We start from the raw sequence: 26,474 nt of genomic DNA on the forward strand, positions 1-26,474 counted from the left end.
AGCGCGGCCAATCCATCGGGGGGCGGGGGGGGGGGGAGTACAACACAATTTTTTCTTGGAATTGACGAAAACAGAATATATTGGGTACTCCCTGTCTTGAAATACTTGGGTTCGGTTTTCATCTGATTTAATTATTCCTAAAGTTGGCGTCCCCATCAGGGGCACAAGAATGTGAAAAAGTGTGGCAGCCCCCTTGGGTGGCCTGGTCCGGGTTTTTGCTCACCTGCTTCCCGCACCCCTGCTTGCAGCAGGAGGTGACGGTGCCAGCATGAGCTTCCCGTTCTCTCCCTGTGCAACTCAGCATTCAGCTTAGCTCTCCCCTCCGTCCCCCTCATCACTTCAGGTTTTCTCTCGTAATATTTCTGTGTCTGTTTCTGCTTTCCCTTTTGGCTGTGGGAGTCTGTGGGCAGCAGTGGGTCCACTCCCAGCTGTGCGAGGGGTAGATTCTGCTGCCCAGTTCTGGTCGAGTCGAGTGGGCAGCCAGAATTGGAGGACTCACGTGTCTGAGACAAATGGCGATGCAGAAGACATCCGTTCCCGTTCATTGTCAGGGTTCCAGATGGTTACACTTTGTAATATTCTGTTACTATTAATAGTTCTTTCCTCTTTTGTCTACATTTGTTTGAAGTCTGTCTCCTCAGAATTCTGAATTGACTTTTCCGGAAGTTATTTAAGTCTGGTGGGTTTTTTTCCCCGCTTGGTAAGGAAAAGAAGTCATCACAAAATTGCTTCGATCCTTAAGCTCAGTGGAATGATGGCTTCACACAGAACTGTTCCGTTGCTGTTTTATCTGTCAATAGAATTGTTAATTGTTTTAATGTACTGAAAGTTCTTAACACTGCAGTTAATATTATCTCTTTGTGCTCTGACACCAGACTTGTAAATTAATGAAAAGTTTTGTGCTTGGGGTCCATTCTGGACCTTAGACTTCATGTCCTGTGTTTTACTTTTTCACAAGAGGAAGGCATAGCCACAGATCGTGCACTCGGGTGACTTTTAAAGGAGACGAGTTGTCGCCTAATTACAATTCCTTCAAAAAAGTTGAAAGCGTACTGAACCTTGATTTTCATCAGTCAGCCAGTATTCTTAGTTAAATAATGGAAGTGGGGAGGAATCTGTAAACTCGGGCCGATCTGTTCCATTGTGTTTTACGGGATCTCTTTGTGAACTTACTAGGGACTCTGCATAGTTGGTTGTCAGTGTTCAAGCTTTAGGTGATCTAAAATCAACTTAAACTAATATTTCATTCCTTTTCTCCTCCTGTAGCTTTCACAAAATTGATCACAGTCAATGGACAAGAATATCATCTTCAACTCGTTGACACAGCTGGGCAGGTAAGTGTCTCCGGTGTCTCCGAATCTGCTTGTGGTCCTTCTCTCGGGCAGTCCTTGCCCTGCCGTCAGCGCTTCAACACAGCAGCAATGTCAAGGAAACCCCTCGTGGCATATGTTTGACTGAACCTTTACAGGCTCTCTCCTCTAACACGTTATGGTGGTTTTTCCAAATTATTCACTTGCTCTTCTACTTTAGACTTGTGTGAAATACACTCATAGCATTGGGAAGGTCTGCATTTACCGTAGGATGGTGTATTTCCATTTTCTAAACTTGCATTCTGTATCAGAATCCTATTAGAGCTTTTTCTTCCTTTCTAATATGTATTCTACATCAAGACAAAAATACATTTAGGGACTCATGGGTGGCTGGGTGGCTCATGGGTTAACCATCTGGTCATGATTCCGGTGGGATCCAGTGGGATCAAGCCCCGTTTCGGGCTCCCTGCTCAGCAGGGATCCTGCTTCTCCCTCTCCCTCTGCTGCTCCCCCTGGTTGGGCTTCCATACTTGTGTGCTCTCTTTCTTTCTCTCTCTCTCTCTCTCTCTCTCTCTCTCTCACTATCTCACTCTGTCAAATAAATAATAAGACAAAAGTACGTCTTTTCGGGGAAAGACAAGAGAAAAGTATAGGGCAGAAAGAAGGCGGTTGGTAGATGGGTCACGTGATTACTAGATTAGGGAGTGTTGATTTGATTTGTAGACAGTAGGTGATTGCCAAAGATTAAGTAACCCCCTCCCCCAAAAAAAAAACCCCAACACCGTATTCACAGGTTAAGGTAGTAGGGATTTGAAGAATGGAAGACTAGGGGAATTCACTAGAAGCAGCGGGTGAAAGTTCAGAGAACTTGAAGAGTACAGAGAAACCCTTAACCCTGATGGCTGAACTTCCCCCTGCCAAGTCCAGCCTTTACTAGAAACCTCTGTTGGACAGAACATGTTGCACAGTTGCTAGAGTGTGGGGATGTTGGTCTCTGAGTCCTTCCTTGCATCTTCAAGTTGACAAAGGATCAGACTAGCAGGAGGGGCTGTGTAGTGTAATCTGCTCTGCCGTGTCAAATGGAGGCTTTTCTTCTGGAGCCTGGGGAGATTGAGGTAGACATGGAGTGGTGTGGCCTGTCTTGGTTTAGAATGGACGCCCTCTGCTTGATGTTTCCAAGTGAACATAGAAGCCAAGCGTAGCCCCCTGGTGAAGCAAGAACATAGCCATAAGAAGTGGTATGAGCCCAGAAGAAACCCTGGAGTTTCAATTCTGGAGGCTTCAAAGAAAATAGATGGGATGTGGGTATCACAGAGATCTACCCCGGATCCCCTTCGTTCCCCGTACAAAGGCCCCCTGGTGGCGGGTGTAATGGATGTTGGAGGTCAGGCCTCATGATGTTTGTCTTCGACCTGAGCCGTCCCAGGCTATTACTCCGCAGGGTACCTGTCCAGTGACAGAAAGGGGGTCTGGGGCTGAAAGGAACAAGGGGAGCAGTAGAAGTCTCCATCGGGGAGTGAGGATGTGGAGGACACAGCTTATTTTAGAAGTTACTGTAGAAGAGCTTCTGGGATAAGACATTGTATTGGAGTCTCTGAATTTGTATCTTTTATGGTTAAGATGACTGTGTAATTGATTGCCTAAAACAAGACACTTCTAAGAGTGAAGGGAGCCTGGTAATAGGACAGTGGGTGTTAACTGATGGTGTCCTGGGCGAAGAAACACGGCCATGTCGTTCATAGTGGGCCTCTGACATTATCAAGATTTGTATTTGCTTTTTATATCTTCATTTTGAATTTTCATTAAGCTTCTGGAAAGTGGGGATGAGGATGTAAATTGGCAAATCACCTTCATGTGATGTTACTGTAGAAATACATTTTGTCGGGGCGCCTGGGTGGCTCAGTGGGTTAAAACCTCTGCCTTCGGCTCAGGTCATGGTCCCGGGGTTCTGGGATCAAGCCCCCTGTCGGGCTCTCTGCTCGGTGGGGAGCCTGCTTCCTCCTCTCTCTCTGCCTGCCTCTCTGCCTACTTGTAATCCCTGCCTGTGAAATAAATAAATAAATAAAATCTTTAAAAAGAAAAGAAAAGAAAGAAAGAAATGCATTTTGTCGGAGGCCAGAAGCAGGACGGGCATTTCAGAGTTGTGGGAACATGGGCTCTGCAGTCACGCTGCCGGGGCTTATATCCTGACTTTTTTACTAACCGGGTGACCTTCAGAAAGTTACGAAGCTCTCTGTGCCTCAGATTCATCTGTAAACTGGTGACGCAGCGCCTGCCTTTGTAGGACTGGCGCTCGGTTTAGAGTGGATGCAGAGCTTCACAGGGTTTGGTCCTTATCTGTAGATCTTTGATGCTCCTAAGACCAGAGCAGGGCCTAGCATGGCAAGTTGATGTTGCTGTTAACAAGACACTGACTGGAACAGTGCAGGTGTCGCTTATACTTGGGAGTAGAGCCATCCTTGAAAAACGTTTTTCCGGGGACGCCTGGGGGGCTTAATCAGTTAAGCGTCTGTTTCAACTCAGGTCATGATCCCAGGGTCTTGGGATCGAGTCCCGCATCAGGCTCCTTACTTCAGTGGGGACTCTGCCTCTCGCTCTGCCCTCTGCCTGCTGCTCTCTCTACTTAGGCTTGCTCTCTCTCTGTCGAATAAATAAAAATCTTTAAAAAACAAAAAAACATTTTTCTGGAGAGAAAATTCCTTTCTGTTGCCTCCTATCAAAACAGAAGATATGTTCCTCTAGGGTTCTAAAGCCTAAGTGTACACTGGAGCATCACGTGCCTTTAACTGCTCTGATGACAGAGTCACAAAGGATGCCCCCCGCGCACACAAAGAAGCAGGGGTCTCGGAGTGAGTGCGTAGTGTGAGGGACGGCAGGGTCAGTGACGAGCTCTGCCTGTCTTGCTCCTGTGGCTTCTCTTACTGCCAGATAAGAATAGTTAGAGAATTTTTGCACAGAATATTTCCAAATTTAGCCGCCGTGAATAATTGGTTCTCCTTGCAGCTAGTAGTGTTCTTCGAGGCCGCATCCGTCTGGGAGACTGTGGAGTGGAAGGTTGTGTTCGTGTTTGTGATCTGTCCTTACGCGACATGCGCATCACCTTGTGCCGTGTGGTTCCGTAGAACCACGTAGAAGGAGCAGCTGGATGAGATGTCGCATTTCCAGCTGCTCCGAGAGCTGTTTTTAAAATTGGATTCCTGTGGGCTGGGGCTGAGGCCACCAGTGGCAGGGGAGAGGATGAAGTAAGGACAGATCCTGTCGCTGCCATCTAGAGCGCATTCGGTCACTGGTGTACTCGTTTTAGGGGTAACTGTAGCAGCATGTAACAGCAAGTCCTGTTTACCTACTAGTTTATATCGTAGCTGGTTTCATTGCCCGGCAAGGGATGGTGATGAACATAGTTAAATACAAGTCGATTATTTTTAGTTTGCATGAGAGATTTTGTTTGGACCTAATTTAAGTAGACTCAGTGACAAGTGACTCAGTGGGAGTCGTGTTTATAATGTCAGATCCCCCTTTTAAAAAAAAGGGTATTAAGTACAGTTTTTTTAAAATAGTACTAAATGCGCGTGCTACAGAAATAAAATAGCACAAAATGGTAAATAGTAAAGCTTCAGTCTTTCCTACTCTGGTGGCATTAGCTCCACCCCTCTAAGACTAGCCCCATCACCATTTCTAGGATGTGCTTCCCAGATGTTCTCTATGTGAACATACAAATAGAATTGGTGTTTTTGTTTTCACCTGAGAAGTAATGGATCACCGTATCTCCACCTCAGAGGTGATTCTGCAGTCTTAGGTACACCCCCGGTTTGCCTCCCCATGACTACGTAATATGCCGTCATTCGGCTAGAGCGTACTTTGATGATGGATCGACACGCAGGTGGTTTCCAGTCCTGCTGCCACCACCAGTGACAGCAGCGATCAGTGTCTCATGTCGATTTCGACGGTGCGTGCCTGCGTCCAGGAGCACGATCTGGTGGCGGGACGGCTGCGTCCTCCGCCGGCCGCTCTGTTCTCACTCGCTCATCTGCGCGCCCGTGGGCACAGCGTATTAGCAGATCTCTTGTTATGTGCCAGTCCCCTGGGTGAAAGAGAGTATCCTGGTTCCTAAGTGTCTCTCTTCTTATGAAGGCATTTGAGCATGTGTTCTGTTTGAGGGCATTTGTGTTTCCTTCTCTGGGAGTTACCCTGTCCCTGTGCTCTGCCCCTTTTCCCTGGGGAGGACTGTCTTTGCTTACTGGTTTGAAAGACCCCTTGATACCGTGCAGAAAATAGCATTTTATGTGATGTAAGCTGTAAGGTTTTGGTTTGTTTTCGGTCTATGGTTTTGTTTGAAAGGTTTTTAGTCAAGAAGAACTTTCTCGTTTTCGTATAGTCGAATTTATTAATCTCTTTTCAACTGATGCTGTTCATTTTTTTCTGAGAGAGAAAGAGAACTAAAGAGTGGGGAGAGGGAGAGGGAGAGGCAGACTGACTCCCTGCTGAGCAGGGAGCCGGATGCGGGGCTCGATCCCAGGACCTGAGCCGGCAGACACTTAACGAACTGAGCCACCCGGGTTCCCCATCAACTGATACTGTTCTTAAAAATCCTCCCATTGACTAGGCGTATGGTTTCCATTTTTAATCTTTAAATGCTCTAGAATATATTTTTGCTCAAGTGTGAGTTAGAGATCAGCTTAGCTGCTCATTTACCCCCCAGATGCTTTTGTTTCCACACAGTTTCGGTGAGTGTTACCTCTTACCCTCACTGAGCTTAACTGCTGGTACTAGCATTTACCTAATTCCTGTCTGTCTAGGTCTTCATAGGTTATTCAGTCTGCTTTACTTACAAACTAGTAAGTGCTCATTTTAGTTAAATAAGTAGCTTTGTGGTTTCATCCAGCTCCTTCTACAATTGCTGTTTCTCCGAAAAATACACTTTTTATCAGGGTTCAGTTACACTTATATGTTAATTTAGGATCGAGCAATGGATACCTCGATGACCTACATATTCTTGCTGAGGACCATGGCACACTCTTCCATTTACGCACATTTTTTATGTGTTGGGTTATTTTATGATTTTCTTCAGATGGATTGTACACTTAATTCTTAAGTTTATTCCTAGGAATTTTGTCCTTTTTGGTTGCTGTTACAGCTGGAGGTGCTTTTCCCTGTGATACTTTCTAACTGACGATTGTTTGTACCACGCCTCTGAAGTATGACTAATTTCTTTATTTCCACATCTTCTCTTCAGGGAAAAGGTGATTTGAACTCTGGGTGTACTGCTGTAGCTCAGCTGGTGACTAAAATGATTTGGAATTTTGTTTTTAATCCGGGTTAGAAAGACCTGTCATTCCATTCACAAAAATGCATTCTCAAAATTTAACACTAAAATGAACTCCATTTAATGAAACTAATATGAAACTGACCATGAAAACAAAGGTTTTGTTTTGCATATGTGCTAAGCCCTGAGATGTAGAAGTGCTGTCTTCTGACGAAAGATCGATGACACTATTGATGATATCAAAGAACTGAGAATAAAACTCAGTTATCCTTTGGTTTTTATTTTATAAAGATACTTTATTACAATGGTAAATAGTAAGGATTTGGGGCAGTAATTCAGAGCCATCATGAACATTCGTTGTAACCGTACTGTAGAATTGCAAAGTTAACAGAGACTTGATACGATACTTGATATGATGGTTTGACCTGATTTTCTATAATAGTGCTTGGGGAATACGTGGCATGTTGATAATTGTATTTCAACAGAGAATAAAATGTTTTATACCAGCCAGTGGCGTGTACTAAGGCAAACTGCAGTGACATTACTAGATTCTCAGTATGCTTTACTATTTTAAAGCCGAGTTTTAAGTTTCCTAAACTGCTTTATGGAAACTGGGTACTGACACATGGTTACATAATGTATACCTTTGTTTTTAATTCCTAAACTTGCTCAATAAATAACTCATTTGATCCTCAAAAGTCTGGGTACAGTGGGTCTGGCATTTTGATTTTCTCCTCTTTCCTTTCCCTCTCAGGTGTTGGGGACAGCCCACTAATGACCAGCAAATTGGCACTCAGGCCATTGTGACTCACACGCAGAGAATAGGTTTAGTGAGGACATAACAGTTTTAGATAGGAAAGTACAGATTGATGGAATAAACCAGAAGCACTCATGAATTTCCCATGAGATCTAAGGTTCTGGCCTTTTTCTCCATAAAAGAAGTGTTAGTGCTTTCGCCTCCTGTAAGATCACAGGACCTGTTGTCTTGTCATTCCTTCCATCTTCTTTCCCTGGGAACTGCAAAAGTTACTAGCCTTCTCCCCAAAAGTCCTAGAAGAGCCAGAGTCGCTTTTCGAATGTTGGCATAAAGCAGTTATCTGCCCCAAACTGATCTTAAATAAGTCCTGAGTGCATAGGCTGTTTTTCTAGAAGAATATTTTATTTTTACTTTTTTAAAGATTTTATTTATTTATTCAGCAGAGAGAGAGAGATCACAAGTAGGCAGAGAAGCAGGTAGAGAGAGAAAGGGAAGCAGGCTTCCTGCTGAGCAGAGAGCCCGATGCGGGACTCGATCCCAGGACCCTGAGATCATGACCTGAGCCAAAGGCAGTGGCTTAACCCACTGAGCCACCCAGGCGCCCCTCTAGAAGAACATTTTAATCCACTTTTTGTTTCCTTCGATTTCTTTGGCCAGGTCATGTGCAAGAAACTCTGGGTACAGATTGCTTGTTATGCTGCATGAAGCCTCTACTCACATGGAATTCTTTTTTCTCCCACAGGATGAATACTCCATCTTTCCTCAGACGTACTCCATAGATATTAATGGCTATATTCTTGTGTATTCTGTGACATCAATCAAAAGGTAGAATTCCCTCCTGCTGCTTCCGTTTGTTTGCTCTGGCTCGATGGCATTCATCGTTTTAAAGGATCGTGATGGAATCAGTTATAGTAACAATCAGACTTACCAGGCTAAATGTTTTTCAGTGATTGTCTTGTGAAGCAAACAGGTTGTTAGGGGGGGAAAAAAATCCCAGTAGATGTTCTCTTAACACTGATAGAATAAAAACTCCGTATGTCTTCCCTCCAGCTGCCTAGATAAATAGTGATTGCACATGATCTGAGGGCTTCTGCTAATGGAAATTGGAACTACTACATAAATTGATTTAGTTTTTGTGTGTTTTCACCATATTAATGTGGAAGCCGGGCTGACGGCTAGGGCCTCTAGCTGAAGAACATCCCACAGATGTCATTCAGAGATTAAAATTTGTGTTTATGTGATTTGTCAGCTACGTGTTAGACTTTGCCATTTAAATAGCTCACCTATTTCATGTTGCATATTCTCAGTAAGGGTTACTCAGTGTCAAATACATGCACACGTGAAAAAAGGTTTGTAGGAAAGAAGGAATTCCTTGTGTTCGGGTTATTTTATATTAAAATGGTGAGTCGATGACAGTATGTATTTTTCCACAATAAACCTTATATAATATTTTTAAACACCAACACTAAAATGGATGTCTGATTTCATGCTTCTGTTTTTACAGTTTTGAAGTGATTAAAGTTATTCATGGCAAATTGTTGGATATGGTGGGGAAAGTGCAGTAAGTAGCAATAGTTTCTCTCTTTTGTGAGCTGCACTCATTCGAGTTCTGCCTTCTGAACAGTAAGATCTGGCACTGACTAGTTTCCTGTGGCTTTTTTGTCTCCCATTACCAGAATACCTATTATGTTGGTTGGGAATAAGAAAGACCTCCATATGGAAAGGTATGTAACTTCTGAATAATTACTTATTTATAAAATCAAGTCTGAGATGAGGTATGCACTGAAGCACCTTTCATAATTACTGTTCTCATGGTGAGAATAGTGTTCGGTGTAGCCTGTCGGGGTTCAGAAATAAGGCAGTGAGTGCACCCAAGCAAGAGCAAAACCAGTATCAAACCTCACCCATCCTGACCAGTGTTTTCTCTAGAAAAGAGGAAGCAGATGTGGTAGGAAATTAGCTTGGGGTACTAAGTTTGTGCCAGTGGACTCCAAGGAGACCACAGAAGCTTTCATTCATTCAAGAGATGGTTTCCGAGTCCCGCAGTCAGGATCAGGTCAGCGAACAGGGCCACAGAGTCTGCTGGGGTCGGGGAGGCCAGACGCCCGCGGCCTGCGCAGCGGGGTTGAGCCGCGGGACCCCCGACGGCTGCCCCATCCTCGGGTGCTCACAGCGCAGCTCACCGTGAAAACTGCCCACGTCCCAGGTTACTGGAAAACACAAGTCACGTTCTCTGAACCGCCAGGACTTGCTGGCGCATGGGGGACCCCGTAAGGCCACGTCTGTCCCGTTCCCTGGCTCGGGCCTCCTCCGCGGCCCACACGGCGGATGGTCAGGCCGAGCGGAGCGCGTTCTTCCGCGATACGGGGGATCCGGCCAATCGGCGGGGAGCCCGGTTCGCTGGTGATGCAGGTGTTTTCTGAATAAAGAGCACAGCGCGTTCATTCGAATTTTCCTGTTCCTCTAGGGTGATCAGTTATGAAGAAGGGAAGGCCTTAGCAGAGTCTTGGAACGCAGCTTTTTTGGAATCTTCTGCTAAAGAAAACCAGGTACCGATTTTGTAGAGCTTCCGTAACGCAGCCGGCCTTCCCGGGCCTGTGTCCCCTCGGGCGGCCGGACACCGCCACCACCAGCCCGCTGCCACTCCTGCTTCTCCTGCCCGGGGCGGCCTCTGGTCGCTGTCGGGATTCTGCTTGCGGGGGGCGCAGTAAAACAGCGGGCCAGAGGGAAGGGAAGCCCGCTTTGTGGAGGTCGGTTACTGTTTTTGTTTTATATTAACGGCTGGTACAGAAATAACAGAGAAACGCGAATGACCTTTAGTCACCTTGGCAGTAACGCGGGGCCCCGAGCCCCCGTCTCTGTAGGCCGGAGCGGGGAGTGCGGGGACGGATTGTTTGTTGCGCGGAAACGGTTCAGAACCGTCTTCCCCTAACCCTGTCCGCGGAGAGGCCGCAAGACGGTCCCCGAAAAGCCCTCGGGCGGCCGCCGGTGTATCTGCGGAGGCTCCCCGCAGCCTCCGGCTCCGTCTCCTCCCAAGGCCTCGCCGGAGCCCCGGCCCGCCTCCTGCCCCCATTTTCCCTCGAGTGTTTCCACACAGTCATGGACTTCCTCAGGCCGCACGTCAGACCGTGTCACCCTCTGCCCGAAGACCTGTCACTGGGTTGCCCGTTGTCTACAAAACAGACTCTGAGCCCTCAGACGGAGGGGCGGGGCGGGACCGGGCTGTCCCCGTTCCTCTTGCTGGTCCCCATCCTTCCCTGTCCTCGGGCACGATGGCGCGCCCGCCACCTTCCCCACGCAGGCACACGCCCCGTGCTGTCCCCTTCCCCTGTGCTGTCTGTCCTCGGACCGCAGCTGTCCTTTCTCGAATTCACCACTTACATCCAGATAGTGCTTTGCACTGTTCAAAGTCTTTTTAACTTGTTCTCTGGTTTGACCCTCAAGTAAGAGTCAGTGGCTGCTGACTGTGTCTGTGCGAGGCTGTCCGGGAAGCGTGACTGGTGCGCTGGGGCCCTGGTGCCTGATTTCCCCACCTCTGCCACTTGTCCCCTGACCCTCAGGGTTCTTTCCCCTTATGCCCCTTAATTCATTCCGAAATCCGAGACGTGTCATTTATCTTTGTATTCTCCCTAACATCCAACACAGTGGACGCCATCGGCACACCTGTCTGGTAGGTGCACGGTCGCTTGGAACCCCCTTGACAGTCAGATCCCTTTGTCCCAGGGTTCAGATACTGAGGGAGATTAAATCTGTGTGATTGGTTCCCAAGTGCAGGTCACAAGGGATTCGTGTGACTCTGCTCTGCTTCTGAGTGCAGACAGTAAGAATTCAGATACCAGGAGATACTTTCACTTCCTAAAGGAATCAGATCAAACATCTATTGGGTGTCTGATCTGTCCTTAAGACCATTTAGTTGCACTGTCTCATTTTGGAAGTGAGCGTAAGATCCAGAGAAGTCAGGGAGTCTTCTCCGATCACTCTGTATGGCGTAAGAACTAGGACTGAAGTTCAATCTAACCTCAGTTTGGTCGGCTCCTCTATACCAGGCTTTCCGGTGGATGGGAAGAGAGGGCTTCGTGCGTGACCAGAGCATAATTCAGATTAAAGTATTCTTGGGGAGGGATACAGGCTATCTGCATTACAGAGTTTGTGCATCAACCGTGATTGGAATCTGGTTCTAAAAACGTGTAAAAGAGATTTTTGGTCTACTTGGAGAGATTGTATTATGTTCTGTATGTATTAGGGGAATACTGTTAATTTCCATAGCTGTAGTGATGGTATTGGAATTCTGAAGAGAATATCCACATTCTTAGGAAATGCAAACCAAAACATTTAGGGGCCAAGTTTCATAATATCTGCGACTTACTTTCAAATCGGGTGGATGGGTGAATGGACCGTGGGAGGGCAAGCAGATACAGCGAAGACATTAACATTTGCTGAATCTAGAATAGTGGGGCTAGGTGATGATCATACAGTCCTTTCATTTTCCTGTGTGCTTGGAATTTTGCATAATAAAGATTTGAAGGTGGTCAGAGGATAAGAACTTTCGCTTGGCTGAGGGACATACTCCTACAGTGTAGTGACTACAGTTAACAGTACTGTGTTTCTCTTCATTTTTGAAAGTTGCTGAGAGAGTAGATCATAAAATTTCTCACCACAAGGAAAAAGAATCGTGACTTGTGGCAGTGGACGTGAACTGGACTTGCCATGGGGCTCGCTTCTCAGTACATAGAAACACTGAGTCATCATGTCACACACGGCCAAGCAGCAGTGTTCTGTGTCAGTTACACGTCATCTAAAAAGTGTTCTTCCAGGGGGAGGGGTGCAGTTGAATGGCCCCAGCTGTCTTGGTTCTCTTTGCTAACGTCCCTCTTTCTGGTGAAGGTCCAGGGGTCCTTGCACGGTCATTCCATCAACACGGTCCTTAAATAGACAGCAGCCGCAGGGTTGTGTCACTGTTCGTGTGGCCACTGATGTGTGTGCGACAGCCATGTGCATTTCTGCCACCAGCTCCGGATGTGTGGGTAGCTGGGGGGCCCTCCTCCGGCGTGATTGAGGGCATTGCCTAGAAGGGCCCACCGTCTCGTTAATGTCTTCCTGACAATGACCTGTGAAGGTTTGCCGGGGCTACATTGTGACGCTACTGTGGGCTTTTGGGGTGCCGGCCTCCGCCATCCGTCGGATGCCGTGCTTCACTGAGGCTTCCGGTTCTGAACACCCACACGAAACGTGAACCAGCTGAAGGCTCAGAGCTAAAGAGAAAGGGTTCCAGCTACGGCAGTTCTTTTCAATTTTGGTACGTTTAGCCGACTGATCTGATATTAGCCAAACGTGTCGAGGAAGGCAAGCTCCTGTGTGGCTGCCTCACAGCCCCAGCCAGGGCAGCTCAAAGATGGGGCGGTGCACCCTCCGCCGTCTGTTCTGCTCTCGCACGGCCCTCAGGTCAGCAAGTTCCTCATTAGAAAATGAATCCTTTAAGGTGAAAAGATCCTTATACTCAAATCAGGTAAATACAGCGGTGACACGCAGTTCTTGGGACACTGATGGCCTGGGCAGTCCTCTCAAAGGCGTGTCTAGAGATGTCTCTGCTCTCTGTCACACGTCTCGTGACCTGGTCTTGGAGTTGTGCAGAAGGGAGTCAGGAGACCCCAAGCCTGGCGAGTCTCTTCCCACCCAAAGAGGGGGAAACCAAGTCATTCTAACCCCTTATGTCAGAGGCATGTAAGGGAGTCTAACCCACACACGCGCCCGAGCACTTGCTGCTGTTCGTACAGAGCAGGGAATTTGTGTAGTAAAGACACGTGCACGCGCGCACAGGACACCAGTGGTCACGTGATCAGAGACCAGTCTGTGTGAACTCAGATATTTTATTGATCGTTTTGCAAGTATAGCTTGTCACACGGATTCAGTGGGCTTTGTTAACAGTGCTCGGCGGTGAGGGTCCTGCACTCTGAGCTGTGGGATGTGCCTGCGGGTCCGGCTTGCTCTGCGGAGGCCTGCAGCTGTGTCTTAGCGGGAGACCAAGGAGAGCAGACTTGGGCGGAGCCAAACCACACAGATCATCAAGGAGAATTCTGAGAGTTACCCAAAAAGCCAGATTCCAGGCACACGGTTTTCTTGGTGAGGGCTTGGCACGTGTTTTCCCAAACATTTCTCTGTGTACAGTGAAATGAACAACTTGTTTTTCTGATCATGTGAGAGGAGGAAACCTTGCTGAAGCCAGGGACCTTGATTAGACAAGACAGGTAGGATGTGGGGCTGGCTTTGGCTAAATTAGGGGTGCCTTGTCCCTGGCAGTAGGGAAGGAGCCGATGAACCCAGATTCAATGGGTGGTCATTTTGGTGGACGGAGGATACAGAGTTCTCTTACAAATGCTGCGTGTTTTCCCAGAGAACTGGAAAACCCAGTTACCAGCGGAGTGTGAGAATGGGGGAGAGGCGTTAGAAATTCCGGGAGAAAGGCAAGGCTGATGCCCAGGCCATCAGCTGGGTGGTGCCGAGAGTCCCCTTTGGAGTCCCAGTCCCGGAGGTAGAGCGAGCGGGGCCGCTGTGGCTGTAGGGGCCGAGCAGGCGGAGAAGGGAGCTGAGAGTGACTGCCGGTGGGCTGTGGGGTCACTGCTGGCCCGGGAGGACAGTGAGGATGAGAAGTTGTTAAAGGACAGAGAAGTGTCCTCGGACAAAGGAAGCTGTTGCCTGCGGGGCTGAGAAGTGTGGAGCTTGGGTTATTGCGATGGGGAGGGACGAGAGAGAAGGAAGATGGGTGTGGCGGGTCCTTGACATTGGGTGATGGAGGGCTCGCCGTTGGTATTGACGAGATCTAGGTGCTGCCCCTCGAGGGACATTTTTTGATTATCACCAGGAACAGGTGTTCAGCCTAAGAGGGGATTCCCTGCCCAAAATACCAGTGACTCCTCACGAAGGGCTCATGGGGCTGCCCACGGGGCTGAGAGGCTGCAGTCGAGAAAGACCGGTCACGGGGCTGAGAGCGGTGTTGGAGACGGTGCCACTGCTCCAGAGGGAAGAGGGGAAGTGACTCGGGGTTTGTATGTGGCTCGAAGGTAGATGCTAAGAGTTGAAGCCGAGAGTTTGGAGGAAGTGGGAGGCACAGGTCTGGGGGGGTGGCGACGAGCAGGGAGAGCGCCTGTCCTGCTGTCGGTCCCGTGGCTCAGGGCTGTGACGGGGGGACCCCCCCCAACCCGGGGAAAGGGGTGCAGCGAAAGCAGCGTTCTGATGGGAATGAGGCCTGACAGGTGAGGGGGGGTGCTCATGGCAGACCCCGAAACTACAGAGGCACTGTCTTGGGCTGGGAGGGGGCTCCTTGGGCTGCCTACAGTGACGTGAAAATGGGTCAGAAGCGTGTGACGTGAGGTTAGTTCTCAAGTCAGGTGGTGTCGGGGGTGAGGTGGGGGGCAGAGAGGGAGTCCTGGGCCCCCCACACCAGCCCCTCCACCTGCCGGGGGTGCGGCGGGCCGCCTTCAGTAGCAGTGTGGCAGTAGTGTTCGCCAGGGTTCCTCTTTTAAAGACTAATGCGGTCTAGTTTTCTCTTTGATTTGCAGACGGCCGTTGACGTTTTTAGAAGGATAATTTTGGAGGCAGAGAAAATTGATGGGGCCGCTTCACAAGGAAAGTCGTCCTGCTCGGTGATGTAATCGCGCCGCGGAAGCAGAGGACACTGGGAGTCGATCCTGCGGGGAGAAGCCGACTGCCCGTTCTCCTTTAAGATAAACTCAGCTTCTTTTTCCTTCTGTTAACCTGAAAGATTTCATTTGGGTCAGAGCTTTTTCCTGCCCCACACCCCTTTCAGATTATGTTAAACTCTGACTCTGTCCAAATGAGTTCACTTCCATTTTCAAATTTTAAGCAATCATATTTTCAATTTATATATTGTATTTCTTAATAATATTATGACCAAGAATTTTATCGGCATTAATTTTTCAGTGTAGTTTGTTGTTTAAAATAATGTAATCATCAAAATGATACATATTGTTACACTACTATTAACTAGGCTTCCATATATCAGTGTTTATTTCATTGTGTTAAATGTATACTTGTAAATAAAATAGCTGCAAACCTTAACCCCTGGAGCTACTCAGTGTGGCCTTTAAAGAAGAAAACAGGGTCCCTTGGAGGGACTCTTGCCCCGCCTCAGGGAGGGTGTGGCCGCAGGCAGCAGGGCTGGGGACAGCTGGCAAGAGTGCCAGAACCAGGCCAGCTGTCCGTGGACCCCGGCTGAGCAGCAGTGGAGGGTCTATGAGGGGCATTAGTCCCCAGTAGTGACTGTTCCCTGCACCCTCAAAGCCCCACCTTGAGTGGGGGGCTTCGTGCTATGGGGACACGGAGCAGAGCGCTCTCCTTACCACGCGGCTCGCCCATCGGCCACTTGAAAACAAGGGGAAGTTACGAGTCACTTCCTGTTTCTCCTCGGGCCTGGCCTGATGTCCCCGTAGACAGGATCTGATTCAGATCCCACAACACCGATGGGGACAGGGAATGTTGCCGGTAAGCGTTGTGGCAGGGGTGGGGGGAGGTTCGAGAACCTCCTTCAGACCCCGACCGCACCCGTCCCGCTCCCCAGGGACCAGCGAGCGGGAAGGGGGAGGGTTTCCTTTGCCCAATGACGGTGCCCAGAGCCAGTTCCAACTGCAAAGCCAACGTTATCATTGACTTAATTAATCAGTTTTTGAAATACTCAGAACAGTTTATCTTCGGCAGCACAGTATTATTACTCATTAACGGGGTTCAGTGTTAGGCCTCGTGTTCTGCATGGGTCCCTTGTGTGGGACCGTGTCAAATCCAGTCAGGCGGCCTTTTTCACCTGAAGGGAATCTGTGTCCGTGGGAACTTGGAGCAGCGTGTTTGTGCTGGAAGCAAGCGCAGCTCTCACCAAGCGATCCTGGAAGGACCGGCCCTGTCTGGAGGTGGCCTGGGGTTCCTTTACGTGGTGCAGCTCACCCAGCGCTTCGATGGTTACTGGGGTTTTCCCCCCAGTTTTTATTTAAATGTCAGTTAACGTACAGTGAGACTGTTGTGTGTCATGAACCCAGTAGGGAAACCTGCCCCCAGCCTCGAGCCTTGGAGATGCACGGGGTGGGGCCGGGGCTGCTCCCCGGTGCGTTGATCACCTCCGCGTACAAGTTGATTGACTTACTGAGCGTGTTGTGTGTTCCAGACCTGATGCTGCGGCTCCAGACTTCAGCAATGAGATCACGACAGGAGGTGGGTGGTGGTACCTGGGGGCAGAGCTCATGTTAGGATTTGCTTCCCAGCCACCCTCTGTACAGGTGAGAGGACCATCTTAAAGGCAGCAGCAGTTGGCTCATGTCAGTGACCAAATCCATTTTGTGTCCTCGCTGCTAATGGGATATGTGAGCTTTTGGGGAAATTCTGACTTAACATTGTTTGTTACTTAATACTGTGTTCAATCACTCACTTCTTGGCCTTCTTTCTTGTGTTCTAACATTTCTGAAATCCAAAGTGAGTCTCATGATCAATGGAAAAGCATCATGTTCAGAGAGACCGTGTTTTTTCTTCTTAGTGGTACATAATGTCTTAGACTCATTGAAGTACAGTATGTACAAATGTAGAACTAGGTATGTAGTCCGAACTGTTCTGCAGGGGCCCCCGGGTGGCTCAGTCAGTTAAGTGTCCTATTCTTGGCTTGGGTTCAGGTCAGGATCTCGGGGTCAGGAGGTCGAGCCCCGAGTCAGGCTCCACAGTCAGTGCAGAGTGTCCTTGAGATTCTTTCCGACTCTGTCCCCCCCCCCCGACCCGTACTCTCTCTCAAATAAATAAATTAAATCTTTATTGAAATAAACTCTTTTGCAGCTCACATAAATAAAAATTACAAAATCACATTACAAATTTAAATTACTCTGATGGAATTTTGCTCAAGCTAGATTGGCCAGCCCCTTACCCCTCTCTGGACCACCATGTCCCCACCATGTCCCCACCATGTCCCCACCATGCCGCTGACAGCCCGGTGCCTTTGCCCCAACTGCTCATCACCTTGCCACACACCCAGTGGGTTCTCCTGGTTGGTTGCTTGGCGTTTCAGCAGCATCGCACACGGCTGGCGATGGCAAGCCTTCTCCCTGCTTCCACGAAACCATGTTCGCGGGGTCTCCCCCAGCGCGCTGCGCTGTGAGTCTCCTTCGCTGTTTCTTTCTCTGCCAGACCTCAGCGGGCCCTCGTCCGGCCTGCACCCCGGTCCCTGGTTTCCTGAGTCACAGCTTTTACTACCACCTTTCCCGAAGGCTTCAAAGCTCACACCTTCCCCCCCCCCCCGCAACCCTGACTTCTGTGGGCTTTTCTTCGATGTTTCTAAGACCTCTCAGATGTGTTACGTCAAAATTGCATACTTGATTTTCCTCAGCAACCTGGGCCTCCCCTAGACCCCAATTCAGGAAATGACACCCTTGTCCACTAGGTACTGGAGCTAGGAAGGGGGGCCATCCTCTCTCTCCCCGCCCCGCAGCCCACCTCCGGTGCATCCCGGTGCGCTCCAAACCCATCAGGCCACGGACCGAGTCAACTTGCTTAAAACAAATTGTTTTATGTCCCTCCCCAAAATTATCTAATAATAATCGTGCGAAAATCCAAACTTCTAGCGCTTGCAACCTTGCATGATCGTACTGGTGCTTAATCTCATCTGCCTCCATGCTCTGGTCCCTCTGGCCTCAGTGGTTCCCAGACAGCTCCCCTCCTTTGAGACCTCTGTGCTCGTCTTCCCTCGGCCCAGAACGCCCTTCCCCAGCCCCCACCTCCACGTGGGGCTCTCCTCCACGAGTCTGTCCCAAGCCCTCTGGCTTTATCACACAGTACAGCACCTGTCGCCATCCATCCCTGTGGTGTCCTGTGTGCACCGCACGTTGGCTGGCAGACTAGATCCACTCACAGGGGACACAGTGATCAATCTGTCCCCGGCACCTTGACTCCCCAGTGCCCCCGAGCACGGGGTCCGCTGAAAACGATTGCCTGGTGCACTGGTTTACTTTGCCATGTCTGTCACAACATGTATTCTCTTTGTGGTTTTCTTAGTGGTTGTCCTAGGAATTATAATGAACATCCTTAATTCATAACTATCTAGTTTGGATCAGTGCCAGTTTCAGTAGTGGACAAAAACTTGGCTCCTACATACAGCTCATGCCCACCTCCCCATTTGGGGTATTGTCCTATGGATTCCACTTTTATATGTTGTATAACACGAACAGATTGGTTACTGCTTTATGATGTCATCTTTTAAATCAAATAGAAAGAAATTACAAGAAATACATTTATCCTGTCTTGTGTACTTGCCTGTGTGGAGAACTTTCCCGCTGCTCTGTAGTTATCCGCTGACCTTGGAACTCTGTATCCCTGACCTTGTTTCCAGCCGAGACTCCCTCCCATTTCTCACAAGGAGGTGTGCCAGCCCTGAGTTCTCTGGGGGGTTTGTTGCTCTTCATCTTTGCAGGAAGGCTTTGTTGGAAGGAGGGTTCTGGGTGGCGCGAGTTTCTCCTTTGGTCCTTTGCCGCCCGGTTGAGATTTTTCGTGAGCAGGTGCAGCCGGGTGTGTGCCCTGTTTTAGGCTCCCAGGAACATGCTGCCTGCCAACATTTTTTTTTCTTTCTTTTTTCTTTTTTTTTTTTTTTTTTTTTCTTAATTAGCTTGCTCTTTGCCCCAGTGTCCAGTAATGGCTGCAGCCTGTTTTTGATAGACATCCTGGGAAACAGCGGTCAGGTCAAACAAGGCTGAGACTTGCAGAGGGGGTTTTCCAGGGAACCTCTTTGGATGTGACAAATGAGCGGAGTTTTCTGAATGGCGCCTTTGAAAGAGCTCCAACCCTCCAACCCCCTCTTGACTCATCTGGGGCTGCCCTAGTGCTGGTTTTTCCCAATTGCGGCTGCTGCTTTGCAAGGCACCTCGGAGCTGGGGTTCGGGGGCTGGCAAGAGGGCAAGTGAGGATGCCCCAAGCCTCACGTGTGCTGAGAAGCGGTTGCTTTTCTTAAATAAACACCCCCTGGTTGCTGCAAGCCCTTAGGTCATGTTCCGAGTTCTGAAGGAGTCTATTTTGGGGGCAGGGGACAGTTTTTACCTGTGTTCTCCCTGGGTTCTCAGAGGTCCTTAGGGCAGTGTTCCCAAGGATGTCCCTGCAGGGCCTGTGCAGCGGAACGGTTTATTGGGAGAGCCCTTCTGGGGGGCTGCCTTCTAGACCGGTTCCTTTGAATTTGGCCCACGTCCATTGCGGTGTGATTGAAACTCCCCACCATTCACACAGGACACTGGGATAGCCTCCAATACCTCTTGAGCCTCTGCCTTATGGGCTCCTAACAAGGAGGGCTGGCGCCATCCGCCAGGGTCAGTGCAAATGGCCTGGGGCTCTGATGGCGGCAATACCTGGTCCTCAGGAAGTCATTTGGGTGACCCAGAATATGCCAGTGGCCTTTTCACTTATCGAGGATGGGGAAGCACAGGGGCACGGTTCTTGGAGAGCCCTGGGCTCCAGGAAGGCCTCTCTGGCTCCGTGGGTCATGGTGGCCCAAGCAGAGCTCATCAGCCCTGCCTGTGGCATTTCCAGAGCTCGTGCCTGCCCGATGCCTCTGGCCCAAGAATCTGGCCACCCTGGTGACACCAGGGTCCCAAGACCTCGGTGCTTCTCAGTAGGGACTTCCGGGAGGGCTGGACAGTGAGAAACCAGGATGCCTTCCAAAACATTCCTTTGGAGATTCCAGAACCATTTCCTATCTCCTCCCCCTTTCCCAAGAGGACAAGCTTCTGCATTACCCATCCTGATCTGTCTGGGCCGTTGATGACGTCCAGCGTCCAGCGTGGCGGGCCGTCTGCTGCGAAATTAACTGGAAAGTCGAGTGGACTCACACCCTTATTTCCAGAGGCGGGACCCGAGGCCTGGAGATCGCTCCCAACCCTTAGTCCATTCGTTTGCGCTATACCCCAAAACCCACCGGGAACCCCACATAAATGGAGCCTCAGACTCAGAACAAAGCTGTTCTGGTCCCAGCTCTGCAGCTAATGCATGTCCAGGCAACTCCCCCACCTCTGGTCTTGATTCCTTTATCTAAAAAACTTCCCTTGGCCAGGGACTGTCGTCATGCCACAAATAGGAAAACCTTGGCTGTCCCCAAAGCCCTAATGGATGTGGTGTCACAGTCTTGAGGATCCCACGCCTCCCCCATGCCAGCTCGAGACCTATACCCACTGCCTGGGTCCCGCTGTTTCGAGAAGTTCTGCTAGCTTCCACCCCATGTGGCCAGCTGCACTGGGTATCGTGGGGGACTCCGGGATTCCCGTAGGCCTGTACACCCAGAAAGACACAGAGGATCACCAGCAACCTCACAGGCATGTTTACCAAATCTGAAAAAAAGATTTCAACCCAGTCCAGCCCAAGGTGTCTAGAACACCTGGGTCTCCTGCCGTGCGCGTGAGGGAAGGGCAGGCCCGCCACTGAAGGCCCCTGTCCGGACCCACGGAGCTCAGCCTCCGTCAGACCCTGTCGCGGCGCCGTGGAGAGGGCCCTGGACTGCAGGCAGGCCGCTCCCGCCGGGCCAGGACCTCCGTTCACCCTCCAAGCAGAAGGCTGCGCGTGCAGGACACGGGCTCCAAAGGCCCCTCCAGCTCCCACATTCTGTTACAGCCCAGGAGGCGGCCTTGGCTTAGATCTCTAAGGCATGAAGTGTCTCAGGAAATAGCAAAAGATTCTGGAATTATTATGGCCTCAGCAATCAAGGCCTTTCACCCAGTTCTTCCTGCCGCCCAAGATGGGCCCAGGCCTCTCCGCATAGAACAAGAACAAAACGGCCCGCTCGGCCCCTGCTCCCAGGCGAGTGTGTCCTGCCGGACTCGCTGGCTTCCTCGGGTTCAGGTCTACCCTGTATTCCCCCTTCCAGCCCCCATCCCTGTAGGGGAGCAGAGCAGCCGAGTAAATCAACACCGTAATCCCTGGCGCTTCCACGTGGCCCAGCTGTGGGTTGTGCTGTCCTGAACTTGGCCCTAAAAGGCCGACGAAGAGGACAAGCCGGGGTGGACAGCTGGAGCGGCTCGAAAGGTTCCATTCCTCAGCTCTGACCTGGGCAGCTTTAGGATCCCATAACCGAAATCATCCCGAGGCACAACCTTTTCTGTGCTTGGAATTGGGGCATTTACGTGAGGTTGTAAAGTGCTCAGAACAGTTTGAAGTTGGGGGGGGTGCAGAGGCAGTTCTCCAACGCGGGCCCACCCCGGAGTCATCTGAAGGGCCGGCTGAATCGGGGGCCTCACCCCAGAGCTGCTCATTCTGGGGGGGGTCCAAGCTGGAGCCCGAGACATCCTCATTTCTACCCAGTACCCAGGGCTCCTGCTGCTGCTGGTTCAGGAACTGACTTAGGCCATGATACCTACATAAAGGGTTGGGGGGGGCAGGAGTCCCGTGTCTGCAGGATCTCGGCGGGGGGGGGGGGGGGGTGACCAATGCCCAGTCTGCCAGGGACTATGGAACTGTGTCCTCTGAAAAGCTATATTGGAGTCTGGCGCCCGGGTACCTGTGAACATGGCCTTACTCAGAAATAATGTCTTTGCAGATGTCATCAAGTTAAATGAGGTCTTATCAGACGAAGGTGGGTCCCAGAGCAGGGGCTGCTCTCCTTCTAAGGAGAAACTTGGACCCAGAGAGCCAGGTCACGAGGGGAAGAAGGCCGTGCGGTGACGGAGGCGGGGGGGGGGGGGGGGGGGGGGGGGGCTGAGACACACCGGAAAGCAGAAGCATGGAACAGACTCGCCCTCAGAGCCCAAAAAGGAACCAAGGCTGTCCACACCTGGATTTTGGACTTCTGCCCTCCAGAACAGGAGAGGACAAATGTCTGTTATTTTAAGCACCGCCCGCCCTCCTCCCCCCAACGCCGCCGACCGTGGCATTGTGCAGGGGCTGCCCGAGGAAACGCATGCACGTCTGGCAGCGAGCCAGTTGGCCATCCCAAACGACACAGGGCCAGAGCTCTCCCACTGACAAGGGAGGAAACTCAAGGCCAGAGCTGTGGCCTGCTGTCTAGTCTGTTGGGGCCACACGACAGAACGCCACAGCCGAGCGGGATTGGAGCAAGATGTTATTCCTCATGCCCGCAGGCCGGACATCCAAGATCAAGGCACAGGCAGATTCAGTGTCCAGTGAGAGGGCTTCCTGGTCCGCAGACAGCCATCTTCTTGCTGCTGCATCCTCTCCCCGCGGGGAGAGCCTGGGAGCTCTTTCCTCAGGGCGCTCTGGTCCCATTCCTCAAAGCTCTGCCCTCATGAGCCCAGCACCTCCCAACACCGGCGCCTGGTAGATCAGCTCTCAGCACAGGATTGGAGGGGGACACGTCCGTTCAGTGCACCGCACCTGATGGGGTCACCTAGCAAATTCCTGAGACCCAAGCCTAGAACCCATTTTCTCAGCGCTGACCATGATCCCCAGGTGGTTTCCGTACACATGAATGCATGACACATAGCCCCATGTGGGGACATATGGACGGCCGTCCCGCCAGGCCATCCGCGCTGGGGGCAGGCCTGCCCGCCCTCGTGGGCGCTACCGTCAGGGTAGAGCTCTAACAAGTGCAAAGTCATGCTGCCACCCTTGAGCCGGAGGCCGCACTGGCTGGGTTAGACTCCCCCTCAGGAGGGTGCAGCCCCTGGGATAAAGATCTCGCACCGCTGGCCTGGGGACGAGGACCCACGTCCTCCCCTTGCTCTGCCACCAGGGGGACAGTCCACATTCCTGGATCTACCTCTCTTTTCCCATCTGCAAAATGAAGAAGCATTTGAACCGAATTGGTTGTTCCCAATTATGCGCGGTTCTTGAGCTGGGTTAAGATGTTCTGCGGCAAGAATCTAAATTTCCCAACTTGAAGGCAAGAAAAATTTTGTTTCCAATGTTAAGGCATTACCCCCCTACAATTTTTCTTTAACAGGTAGCAGGTGCAGCCACTTGCCAATATGACCGAACCTCGGATTACCCAGATTGTACGAGCTCGCTGGGCCTGGTAACAGCTGCAGGAACGTGAGCTGCAGGGGGAGCCACGGTCCGCCCGCCAGGTGTGCACTGTCGCCCCGTGGGTCAAATAAAGGTACAGATCTCTGTGCTGGTTTCTTCCTCCACAATTCCTGACCCTCGGGGGCTCCTGCAGTGGATGGGTCCTGAGGCCAGCCCCCCACCCACTGGGTGTGTCAGCAATGCAGGCCACTCGCGGGTGCTGGCTCTGACGGTGCTCGCAGGCCTGGTGCCAGTGACCGAAGAGGCTTTCGAGGTCTTCTCCCCTCAGTTTCCAAGGTCCCTTCTCGGGGTTTTCTGGGGTCAGTGTGGAGTGAGATCTGGAAGCAGGTCTGCCCAGGAAAGGGGGAGAGGCTGACACCACTGGTGTGCCTCTCTGCCCTGGGCTCTGCGTGTCGGCCCCGTGTCAAGGGAGGAGGGAGGGACCGAGATGGCATAGTGTGCCCTGGTCACCCAGGTGTCCTGGCCCCCAAGCCCAGCATGCACATCCCACGCTCTCAGAAGGAGGAGCTCCGTGGGATTTGAGTCCCCGATGTAGGGAGTCCCTTTCTCTGTTTCCACAGACGCCACCTTGAGTGGGGCTGGGGGCTGTGTCCTTCAGGCTTCCCAGACCCTCTGGCCACCCCCGAGAGAGAGTCCGCAGCCCTCCTGGATTTGAACAGGAAGACCTAGCGCCCCTCGTCAGCTTTCCCCCACCCTGGGGTAGGGCTCCTGTGGCAGATAGTTTTGACCCAAAAGCAAAACCCCTTTCCCAGTGTGAACTCCACAGACTCCCCATCCTAACCGTGACGCTGCTATGGCAATCGTGACCCCCACTGTGCCTTCATAGCCCACCCCCCTCCCTCCTGTCCTGCTTCTGCCCCCAAGTGACCAGCTCACCCTCCCCAGTTCTCAGCCGCCATCAAGAATCATGCCATGTGGGGGCGCCTGGATGGCTCAGTCAGTAAGTGTCTGCCTTCGGCTCAGGTCATGATCCTGGGGTAACCCCACGGCAGGCTCTCTGCTCAGCAGGGAGTCTGCTTCTCCCTCTCCCTGCAGCTCCCCCTGCTTGCACTCTCTCTCTGTCTGTCAAATAAATAAATAAAATCTGGGGGGGGGGGGGGGGAGAGAAAGAGAGACTCAGACCAGGTGAAAGGAACACAGGCCTGAAGCCAGGACGCAGGCCTCTGCCCCTCGCTGCTCTTCACACCACCCAGCACCCCTCCCCCAGCCCATAGCTGTGTTTGTGGTTTATGCCCTGGGACCTGCTGGAGGGGGCCGGGACCTCACTGGGCCCCACGCGAACCGGACTGGGTCCCTTTGTTCAGGAGTTGGGTTGGAAACACTGAAGCCGCTGGCCCTGGGAGGCCAGGGGGTGGACGGGCCCCACTACAGTTGCGGTGAAGGAGAGTGAGCGGGAATCCTCGGCCCGCGAGCGTGAGGAAGCTCCCGGGCTGGGGATTCAAACCATCACTGACCCGTGCCTGGGCCCCCCAAGCTTGGTGCCATGGCACTGATTTCAGGGGTCTCAGATTATATGTAGATGGGGGCCCTAAGACTGGGTCTGGGACTCCACTTGCTCAGCTGTGAAGTGGAGTAACTACAGAACTAGTGGGCATGTAGGTGCGTCAGGAGTGGCCCTGAATGAACAGTGAGAATGCACTGAATATCAAAGGAAAAAGGAAAGAAATCACAGTCGTGGTCTCCCCCCCCCCCCTCAATGCACTGCTCACTCTGACCTGCCTACTTCTCTGCAGGAGGGACTTGATTTGCCTCTTTCCCAGATTAGGCGACTGAGGCTCAGGCCCAGCGGCCAATCCAACGGCTACGTGGCTCGGTGGGGCCGTCCGTTATGGGTCCCTGCAGGCTGGAGCTTGTGGAATCTCAGGACACCTGAGGTCCTGTCCTGGGGGACGGGGAGGGTGACACCAGTCTTCTCTCTTCAAAGATCTCCCCTTTGCTGTGCTATCTCAGAGCTCTGCCACAAGGTGTCCAGATGTGCTGGTTGGTTATTTCTACGTATCTGGCTCAGAACTCAGTATTCCCGGCGCGCTCTCAGAGCCCAGGACCGCCTTCAAGGTTTGAGAGTGTAGAGACCCACCACCTCCTCAAGTAGGGCTTCGCTGCTGCCCTTTTGTTTTCTAAAGATGTGTTTGTATGAGAGAAAGGTGCAGGGGAAGGGTGGGCATGGGCAGAGGGAGGGAGAGAATCCCAAGCCGATTCCAAGCCGAGCAGGGAGCCGGACGCAGAGCTCAATCACATCACGCTGAGATCTTCACCTGAGCCGAAACCAGTTTCAAGATTTTATTTATTTACTTACTTATTTTATACAGAGAGAGCAGGGGGAGCAGGAGGGAGAGGGAGAACCGGACTCCCATCGAGCAGGGAGCAGGATGCAGGACTCGATCGCAGGGCACTGAGATCATTACCTGAGCCGAAGGCAGGCGCTGAACCAACTGCTGCTCTTGCTGGCTCTTTTCTGGAATGTGTTTTAGTATACGTTGGAATTCTCAGCTTTCCATTCATGTCACTTAAATGTGTTTTCATAATTCTTTATTTCCTCTCTATTGATTGCTTGGGTGGATTTCTCCAAGTGGGCATATTTTCAGCGTTTGAGTCAGGAGATGAGGAAATGCTGAAGACCTGGGTGAAGGAGGGGACCTGGAGGAGGACGCCTGACTCAAGCACGGGAACAGACACACTAGACTGTAAAACGGCAACATGCGAGGAGAATGTACGAACTGTAATGTCTTTAGGGGTAAAAGCACGGATTTTGCCTTAAAATCGCAGCGCACGAGGTCTATGACCTCGGGCCAGTTACTTACCCTGTGCCTCACTTCCCGCATCTACAAAGTGGGGGTGATCACAACACCTGCCTCTGAAGACTGCCGAGGGAATTAAAGGGCGGGATGCAGGTTGTGTCAGCGGGTCCCCGGCTGCGTAAACGCGGAGCTTACGGTCCCTGCGGTTGGCGGTCCAGAATCCCAAGCCCCGCCCCCACACCGCTGCCCCGCCCCCACGCACCGCTGCCCCGCCCCCAGCAACTGCGCTGTAGTTATTGTCAGCACCACTAGGGGTCAGGCTTCGGCGCCTCTCACTTAGGCGAGCGCGCTTGTGCTCGGGGAGGGAGATGGGGCCAAGGCGATGCCTCCCAGACCCCAAACGCTCAGCT

General features: G+C 51.3%; 1 protein-coding gene across 1 annotated transcript in view; it reads left to right on the forward strand.

The window, feature by feature from the left end:
• The window catches only part of RHEB (Ras homolog, mTORC1 binding), a 41,908-nt gene extending 26,502 nt beyond the window's left edge, over positions 1 to 15,406 (forward strand). Inside the window, exons 3-8 of the mRNA XM_059396074.1 lie at positions 1,267 to 1,334; positions 8,073 to 8,155; positions 8,835 to 8,891; positions 9,007 to 9,054; positions 9,798 to 9,879; positions 14,887 to 15,406. Of these exons, the coding sequence (XP_059252057.1) occupies positions 1,267 to 1,334; positions 8,073 to 8,155; positions 8,835 to 8,891; positions 9,007 to 9,054; positions 9,798 to 9,879; positions 14,887 to 14,979 (431 nt within the window). The 3' untranslated portion in view covers positions 14,980 to 15,406. The remainder of the gene's footprint in view (positions 1 to 1,266; positions 1,335 to 8,072; positions 8,156 to 8,834; positions 8,892 to 9,006; positions 9,055 to 9,797; positions 9,880 to 14,886) is intronic.
• Positions 15,407 to 26,474: the final 11,068 nt, after the last annotated feature.

The sequence above is a fragment of the Mustela nigripes genome, chromosome 4 (genome assembly GCF_022355385.1).
Source record: "Mustela nigripes isolate SB6536 chromosome 4, MUSNIG.SB6536, whole genome shotgun sequence".
In the NCBI taxonomy this organism is placed as follows: domain Eukaryota; kingdom Metazoa; phylum Chordata; class Mammalia; order Carnivora; family Mustelidae; genus Mustela; species Mustela nigripes.